Below are 10,053 nucleotides of genomic sequence, written 5' to 3' on the forward strand. Positions count from 1 at the left end.
ATTTGTTCTTCCACAACTAATATATACTTGTGAATGGTTATTTTAAGTGCTAACCATAGCACTAAATATTTTGTATATCTTATAATAATTAAAAATAGTCAAAGTTTATGAAATAATACTCTTAATATGCACATATTACAGAAGATGAAATTAGAGAATAGAAAGAGGTAAAACAATTTACATAAAGGTAAATTTAAACGTATTATTTTATTTATTAAATATATGTAACTGAGATATAAAAACACAAAAAGGTAATAAGGGAAAAGAAAAAAATAGGAGAAAATGGAAATAAAGTGTTTGTAAATGGGGAGGAGAGGAGGGAGTGAAGGGAGGGCAGGGACAAGGGGGAAAACTGAGAACCAAGACCTGTCATGTAGAGGTACAATATCCCAATAATGAATTTAACTGTACTGTATACCTAAAATGTACCAATAAACTCAGTTTTAAAAACACAAAAATTTTACATTAGTGGGATGTGATGTTTCCATATATGTATGTATTATATAATTACAAATATTTTTTTCAGCTTTAATTGAGTTTATTGGTACATTTTAGGGATACAGTACAGTTACATTCATTGTTGGGACCTTGTACCTCTACATGCCAAGTCTTAATTCTCATTTTTTCCCCTTGTCCCTGCCCTCCCTTCACCCCCTCCTCCCCTCCCCATCTACAAACACTTTATTTTCATCTTTTCAAATAATTTTTAAAGGTAGAAATTAACAACAGCTACAACAACAGCAGCAAAAAAGCCAATGCTGACTCCATAGTCCATTCTCTTCAACATTATGATAGATTGGCATACAATTTCAATCACAGCATTTAACTTAGAACCAACATAGCTAATTCAGTGATAAAAATCTCCATTTACTTGCCATATTTGTGATGTATCACTGGTAAGGTATAAATGTGACTTGACCTAAATATAGAAATCCAACAAGATCATTTTTTTATCTTTTTTCCTTTTATTGAGTTTATTGGTACATTTTAGGTATACAGAACAATTATATTCATTATTGGGATCTTGTACCTTTACATGACAAGTCTTAGTTCTCATTTTTTTTTTTATCTTTTGTTTTTCGTAACTGCTAGAGCACTTCATGGCAAAAATAAGGTAGAAAGCGGACTTGTACCTTCATGACAAGTCTTAGTTCTCATTTTTTTTTTTATCTTTTGTTTTTCGTAACTGCTAGAGCACTTCATGGCAAAAATAAGGTAGAAAGCGGTGAACACCACGTGGGTGTAGGTGCACTAATTTGATAGAATACTTATTACATCCATGACTTATTATTTCTGCGTCCTTTCATGCAGAACCCAGCACTGCTCCAGCTGACGTGAAGGCTACAAGTGTGTCTGTGTCAGAGATTCTTGTTGCATGGAGACATATCACAGAGAGTCTAGGAAGACCTCAGGGATTTGAGGTATGAATGGAATTACTGAACATGGCCTTGTTATCCTGCTGGTGCTATATCCTCCTAAAGAGGTGGTTTGGTGACACTTCAACAGAATTACAGTCTTCTGAAATTCTTTTCTGTGTTAAAGAAACACTACTTTACTGACAAGTACTATGTCCTTCATTAGCTGACTTATTTTTCAATATAGTGGTTTCCATATCACTATTCAAAAATACAAAAAAAGAGGTGAAAATAGAGTATTAGAAAAAATCAGGAATCTCAGGTAGATATGCACTGGTATGTACTAATTTATTAGTGATTTAAATGGTCTGTATCTAATAATGAAATATAGAAAAACAAAATTTTTTCTTTCTTTAGTCTTATCTCAGATGTTCTATATTATTATTGAATTCTCAAACTTTGCTTGGAGCCTAGTGATCTGTATCTATTTGTTCAAGTGTTTTTTATTTTACACACAATAATGTCAGACTTGTAGTGATGAACAGTTCACTTCAATTCAGTGACTTCCAGTAAGTTGTAGCCTCCACAGGAATAAAGGATTATGGGAAGTCCGCAAACTCGAATATTTCATGGTAGCAAGATCATTGCTAATCATACAGGTTTTACTTTTGCCTCGCTAGCCAGACTGGGATAGGAATGAGAGGGTAATTTGAAAAAACAAAAGGGAACTGGCATCTGACCAGTTGCATTTAAAAGTTTTAATTCTTACTCTGCTTCTGCTTCTATAAAGAGGAAATTGACTGATTTTTTAAAAAATAATATCATGTAGAGGTCCTGCACACAAACATGGTGCCTGTGTTGAAACAAATTTTTAAATTCTATTTGACTTTTCAAATAATGCCTGATAACTGTTTGAATAACATACAGCTAGCATTAGATAACAAGTACTGAGATAGCAGAATTTACATAATCTCAAAGTTGCTGCAAGAACCACTTTTTTAAAAAAATTACCCTCTTGCATATTACGGGCTTGTTTTTACAATCTTACTTCAACTCATTATTTGGTATAATAACCCAATAGTACCTTATTATGATTTCATATATATTTGATTAATTTCTGTTTCTCCCTATGCATGCTGCAGGGACCACTTCTATTCATCACTGAATCCTGGCAACTAAACGTACTTAGTCCAGGACAGGCCACTGTAAATATTTCTTGAAAGAATGAATGTCTGGCTTCACAATTAGCCCATTTTTTTGTATGACTGTAACTGTAGCAGCTAACTGTCCTCTTTCTGGCCCCCAGCTGCTCTGAGTGTTGGGTGCTAATGGTTCTCAGCTTCCCCTCTGGAGAATTGCCCTCCACTAAGGGGATCTGTCTTGCCTGGAAAGTGAAGTAGCCAAAGCCCAGTGCGTAATCCTAGTCTCTTGCCTCAAGGAGAAACAACTGAATGGTAGGGGCTGCAATACAAAGCGTCTGTTGTGTGTCAGGTCAAAGCTAGATTATCTGGAGCTATGCATTTGCTGAACTTCCCCATGTAGCACTTTCCTTTCCTACAGATTTTTTCTGCAAGTGCTCTAACAGTAAATCTCATACACTCAAATCCCTATTTCAAATCCTGGCTTTAAGGTGCCCAACCTCTTAAAAATAACTACCTAAGTGTACATCCACCCTAGATCTCTGAATCAGAGCCCTTGGGGGCAAGTGTCTGACATGTACTTTTAGCAAGTCACAAATATATTCTGGTGCACAGGGCAGTGAGGATTCAAATTCCTATCTCTCTCAATGGTGCTCTTTCACACAGCCAGTTACCTTCATCTTTTCACCTGCCCTAAAAGCTTATTATTCGCATAACCACTGTGACTCCTGTACTGACATGTGTCTATGATAACCTACCATGATCATGTAAGATTTAAACATGTTAACAATTTTTCTCTCTCTAAATACAAGTCATTCATTCGCTAATTCAACAAATATTTATGAAGACCTTGCCAAATTACCACACACTGAGCTAAATGCTAGAAATAGAATGAGGGACAAATTAAAGGTGGCACCATTTTGAAGCTTATATTGAAGTAGGGAAGACAGTAACACCAAAAACTTCCTAGCGCGTGTGTGATTTAATTTCAGTTGATGATGAACCCTGTGTAGAATAATCAAACAGGGCAAGAGGTAAAGATTTAAAAGAGTATTTTTAGAGTTTTCAAAAGACCCCTTTTCTGAGACTAGGACATTTGAGTAAATCATTACTGAAAGAGAACAGAAAGATGTAGCAAGATGGTGGAAAGATCATGAGAACAAAGACCAGATGATATGTGGTCTTGTGAACCAGTGAGGGAGAAAAAAGCATGTATTTTATACTAACTATAAGAAGCCTTACACATATGGAAACCTTATCAATATGTGTCATAGGGTCGAGGATTTAGCTCAGCGGTTCGGTGGTGGCCTACCTCACAAGAGCAAGGACCTGAGTTCGATCCCCGGTACCACACACACAAAAAAAGTGTCATAATTTTAAACCCTTTTCTGTGTAGCAGGCAGAAAACAGGCTCTAGGAAAGACCTTGGGGAGGAGTGGGAAAGGCAGTTGAGACAGAGTGATAGGAGCGGTAGATTTGATGAGAAGTGTTCCTTCTAAGATACTAAACTTCGAATGAAGATATGAAAAGATTTGATAATGAAGTTGATATGGGCTATGAAAACAGAAGAGTCAATAATAATTCCAGATTTTCTGATTCAAGAAAATACTCAAATTGGCATTGTCATTCACAGAAATGTGTAACTCAGGAGATTTGGGTTGAAAAATTAAGCATAATTTTTAATAAGTAAAGTTTTATAAACCTTATTTTGTTTGTGTGTATGTGTGTATGTGTGTATGTGTGTGTGTGTGTGTGTGTGTGTGTGTGTGATACCAGAGAATCAAACCCCTGACTTTAAGCATGGTGGGTAAATGCTCTACTATCAAGCTATGTTCCCAGCTCTACCTTCTTTATTTCTATAAGTTGTCAAAGTAGTTTTACATTAAAAAAAGGACTGGGAATGAAACTCCCTCCAAGGAATCACCAGTATATAAACAGTTTTTAGGCATATATTGGCTGAGATCACTGAATAGTGACAAGACATCTGAGAACTGATCTCAGTAGTTACCTACCACTTGGAGCTCAAAAAAAGAAAGGTCTGGTCAAAGAAACTAAGAGGAGAATGATGAAAGTTCAAAAATAAAGAAAAGAAATTCATTATGTTCTATGGAGTCAAATGCTATAGGCCTAAGCCAGACCGGTGAGTTATGAGAGAGGCCAGGAAAGAGGAATTGTTCAAACCCAGATGTTCAAGACCAGCCTGGGAAACATAGTGAGCACCTGTCTCAGTACATACATAGGTACTTAGGCACATGCACACATATGTGCACAAATCACCAAACTGTGAGAATTGAGAGTTTCAGGTGGATATGGAAGAAACTTTTAACAGATTTGATGAGAAAGTTTTCTGTAATGCTTTGATCAATGTTTTCCTGGGGGCTAAGATTAACATTCAAGAGTGTCAAAACACAGTGTTTTGCCTAAATATATATTTCATTCAAAATGACAACCTATCACAAACAAAAACAGAATATCTATAAAGATGAAAAAGCTGATAGGAATGAATCAAATTTTGGAACAATCACGGTGACTATATATATATATATTTTTTTTTTCTACTGGGGATCGAACTCAGATCCTTGTGCTTGCAAGGCAGGCAGTGGAACTACTGAGCTAAATCCCCTGCTCCATAGTGACTATACTTTTAAATTAAAATAAAATGGCACAAATTCTGATCATTGATTTTAGTGCACAGAAATGGCAGACTTCATAGACACGCAAGCACCTATAATTTATAATGCATTACAAATTATTGTTTAAAATATGGTGTTTTAACAGTAGAAAAAATATCTTGATTACAAAATTAAATCTTTTATAATCAGAAAATAATCTAACATTGAAATGCAATGGTCAACCAAATTAACTATAATTCTGAATAGAATATGTTTAACAAAAAGCGCTGTTGATTTATATTGGCTCAGAGCCAGATAATTGCATGTAGATGTAAGATTAAATGCGGTACAGTGAAGCTCAGCATCTCCCACCTGCTCCTTTCCCATGCACTTTTCATGCTTTCGGAGAGAGCGTCTGCCCATCCAGGAACTTCCTTCTCTCGCCTTCCTCCCACCTCCATTCCCTTATTAAAGCATGACTTAGTAAGTGAGCTCCCTAAATATTACTAAAACATAACATCCCTGAAGAACTAAAATTCTGTCTTACTTTTATTTCTGCTCTGTATTTTATCCCGACCACAATCCTTGCTATTTTACTAATGGTAAGATTTCTGAGCATGTTAGAAAAACAGGCATTTGAAACAAGGCCACTTGTCACCAAAATTCATGAGAGTCCTTTAAATTCTTTTGTACTTATATCAGTCCCATGAGTCACTTTTGTAGCTATAATTCTAACTTCAGCCACAGTATCTGAAAGTGTAATTACTAGAATGCTACAAGATACTATACGGAAAAGAGAAAAGACAGTGGTTTTAGCTTCCCATCTTATTTTTCCTGAATAACTAAGATAGATGAGGTACTACGTTTATGAATGTCATATCCTAATAGAGGAAGGGAAAGTTTTAAAAGTGCAAGCAAGATAAACTAGCAATGACACACAAATTTAAGGGTTAAAAAACAGCTCTTTTGAGGGAAACAAAGAAACAGAGGACTGGACTTTAGTAAACACTGATGTGAATAGAATTAAAAGTAGAGCTCAGTAGAGGAAGGGTTATATGGGGAGATAGATAGATATAGATATATATATAGATATAGATAAATATATAGAGATATATATAATGGAAAGGCTTTGTACTTTAGTCCAAATGTAGTGAAAAGCAGAGTACTTTAAGGATGAGTGCTATATTAAAAATAATGTGGCTTATCTTTTGTAGAGAACAAATAAGGAAGGAGAAAACAGTGAGAATATAAGTTAGAAGATTTTGGCAATATTGTAAGGAAAAAAAATGATGGTTATTTAGTGCCTGGCAGTCAAGTGGAAAAGAAGTGAGTGCATTTTAGAGGCAGAGTGGGCAGGATCTGTGGAGTGGAGAGAAAATAATTATTTTTGAATTTTTGGTCAAATGGGTAAATTTTGCCATTTACCCTCCCAAAATTAGGAAAACTGTATAAAGAACAGATTTGATTTGATGGTGGGAAGTCAAGAATTCTGTTTTGATCAAATTAAATTTGAGATACCTTTTAGAAATCTAAGTATGTCAAGTAGACACCAGGACATGTGAGCTTGGTATCTAATCCAGAGATCAGAGCTGTAGAACTAAGACTCTTATTTAAAGCTATGCTATTAAATAAAAGAACCTAAAAACAAAACTTCCAGGAAAGAAGAGGAGAAGAGAGCAGTGAGGGGTCTTTGCACTTCATGTTTAGAAGTTTTGCTGAAGAGGGGTTGTCAGCTATGAAACCAGCAAGGGGATATCAGTACAGTAGAGGGAAAACCAGGTACAAATTTTAAAAAGAAATCTAAAAGAGTTGATCAAAGAGAAAGAAATGCCCACCTGAGTGTAAGGGCGTTATGAGATCAAATGTAATAAAGGCAGAAAAGTACAATTTGGGTTAAATTAGCAATACCCCTTATGTTACCAACTTAGTCATTTTGGGTATAGAATTTAATACCTCTAATAATACCACTGCTATGAAAACAACGACTAGTTGGGATAATTTGGGAGAAGGAAACCTCAGTTCAGAGCTGTCAGCCATCATCACCTTTACTTGCTATGAAGTTATCTTGGTCTCTTGTAAGGATAACTAGGTGTTTGACATACATGAAAATCACGACTCTCTACTCTTAGTATCAAGAGTGGTTAAGAGAAAGACTAAATCTCTCAATATCTATTTGCACCAAAGATTATAAATAAATCTAATTAACCACCATGGAAAACTATTTTATCCACAGACAAAAACATCTGAAAGATGAGACTTTTATCTGGGAACTTCCCTTTGATGTAGCCAGTGTAATAAGAGAGGATAAATAAAAAATAAATTATTTCTGAAGTCATGTGCACAGATTTATTTCCTTCTAGAATATGTTCCCTGTCAAATATATACTCATCTCCTATTTTGATTTTGATGACTCTACCTCCGGAATACATGGTGTGGCATGTACAATGTGTGGAATACATCTTGTGAATCCCTCCCTTTATTTAATGAATAAAGCCATTTGCACCCCATTTGAATCTGAAACCTATGCATTTTTCTACTGATTGAGGGAGGATACTCTTAGCAAGGATCAGTTAGTGATAAGATGGACATCATCAAGAACAGCAGAGTCCTTAAAGCTTTCATGACCTTTTCTGATCTCTCACCTAAGTTTCTATCATGATGTTCTCACTGCTCAATTTGGAGTCTTACTGCAGACGCTTCTGAATTTGATTGCAACCAGACTCTAACTGTAATCCTTTGCTGTGAGTGAAATTTTGATCTCAGATATCTCTGATGTGACTTTTTGAATATTTCATTGGAATCTCATTTATTATTTACTTGTTGAACTAATATTTATTGAGTACCTGTTATTTCGTTGCAGAGCTCAGACTAAAATAAAGAGTAAAATAGATGAACAGGTGAAATTCCTGCCTGGCAATAAAGTTCACAATAAAGTAAAGGAGATTACTTTTCTTTTCTTTTCTTTTCTTCAGTTTGCTGTTGCATTTTGGTGTTGGTGTTAATCCTACAGTTAGGTCTTGATCCTAACTCCAGTTAGCTACTTTTTACTGATGACTTGGTTTTGTCATTCTTTTGTCCCAGGTAGGCCTATGGGGGAGCAATAAGGAGTTTGGCCAAGTCTTCTCCTAATACCATCTGTCAGTATCCTATTTACATGGGCCATTGTTGTCTCCAGAAAGGACATTTCATTACATCTTAATCGGCTTATTAGAAACTAGGCATTTGACAAACTAATTTGCACTTTCAACTAATGCAACATTTTCAAAAAAATTAATCAATTAATTGAAATCAGTCACTGATATTTGTTATTAAATTCACTAAATGTCTTATGGAATACACCAGTTGTGCCAATTAAGATAGTAGGAAGAGTTACACAAAACAGACATGGTTAGAATAGTGACAGCCCCTAACCCCTAGAAAACATCTTTAATGGTGAGGGACTTGAGAATAATTTAGTGATACCATCCCTTTCTACTTCTAGTAAATCCAGCCTTGGGTGTTACTAAATACCACAACCAGATGAGAACTTCCCCATGCAAATAAAAGGTTCTTTTCACTAGGCTTATAAGACTGCTTTATGTAAGAATAGTACAACCTCACTTGAGAAAAATAACTGTGAAAATACCAAATATAGATATCAAACCATCTGATTGTATTTTACAAATATTTGAACCATTTTTTGACATTTTCTTAGAACAGCCCATTTGAGTAACTTGTTAATTTATAAGTAGCTTGATATTTAAGGGCTGCAGAGACCAAACATAGAAAACACTGAGATATGTGAAATTTCTAGCTTATGATATGCAGCATGACTGAAAGTTGGAAATGGGTTGAATTTACTGAACAACTTGTATCATGAATAACCATGACTATCCCATCTGGATTGCTATCTCTGTGACTGGCCCATGCATGTAAATCATTAGGTTCTGTCTTGAATTTATGAACCCACCAGAACTGAAGTGCCTGTTCTACAGTAATTCCTGAATCCTAGAGCAGAGCCCCTCATGCTTTTCAGAGCATGCACAATTTTTATGAGCATGATACCAATGAAGAGCAGATGCCAGTTTAGAAAAAAAAAAAAAAAAAAGACAGTAAAGGATAAAGCCAAAGCTCAAACTTTTCTCTGATTTTCCCTGGTCTGGAAGAAGGATGAAAGAAATTGTGGTAATTCCTTCACTCATCAAACACTGATTAATAGTCAAGTACTGTGCTGTGTACTAGAAATACATTTATAAGATATAGTCTTGGCCTTAAAATGTTTACAGTATTCTATGAAGGGAAATTTATGGAAATTTTATGTAAATTAATAAGACATTGGAACAATATGATTCTGTGTCCATCATTACCTCGGGACACCTTGACATTCAGATCCTCATGAAATATTTGTTAGAATATCCGTGTCAGTACCATATATGGATGTAGAAGATGTGACTGAAAAGTATAATGAATGTGTATTTTTAAAAAATGAATTACGGTGAATTACACATTATCAGAAATACCCCTCAGAGCACCCCCTCACTTTGAACATATTTATCATTATTGACATCATTATTACTGCTTTCTGAAGCAGTTCTGGAAGTCTTCTTTCATGAATGTTTTTAGTTGTGCTGTCAGCTGGGTCGGGGTCCTGAATTGATTCAAAATGTTTACCTTTCACAGTCAGTTTGACTTTGGGGAAGAGCCAAAAGTTGCTTAGTACAGAGCTTAAGGGGGATAAGGACACACCATAATGGTATTACAAGCCTGCATTTGTTTTGGATAGCATTCAGCAGCAACATTCATTGTACTTTTTAAAACACCCTGTAAGGATACAAAGAGGAATCCCGTAACTGCTTCAGAAAGTGGTGAGGATGGGGCCAGGGATTCAGCTCAGTGTTTCCAGTGCCTGCCTCACAAGCACAAGGTCCCGAGTTCCATCCCTGGTAGGTAGGTGTGCGGGGGTGGGGG

At 35.6% G+C, this 10,053-nt stretch overlaps 1 protein-coding gene across 1 annotated transcript in view; it reads left to right on the forward strand.

The window, feature by feature from the left end:
- Cntn5 (contactin 5) overlaps positions 1–10,053 on the forward strand; it is a 1,105,367-nt gene that overhangs the window by 1,068,850 nt on the left and 26,464 nt on the right. Inside the window, exon 22 of the mRNA XM_010642035.2 lies at positions 1,312–1,421. Within this exon, the coding sequence (XP_010640337.1) occupies positions 1,312–1,421 (110 nt within the window). The remainder of the gene's footprint in view (positions 1–1,311; positions 1,422–10,053) is intronic.

This window comes from Fukomys damarensis, unplaced genomic scaffold (genome assembly GCF_012274545.1).
Source record: "Fukomys damarensis isolate Sample0158 unplaced genomic scaffold, DMR_v1.0_HiC HiC_scaffold_16, whole genome shotgun sequence".
Taxonomy (NCBI): Eukaryota; Metazoa; Chordata; class Mammalia; order Rodentia; family Bathyergidae; genus Fukomys; species Fukomys damarensis.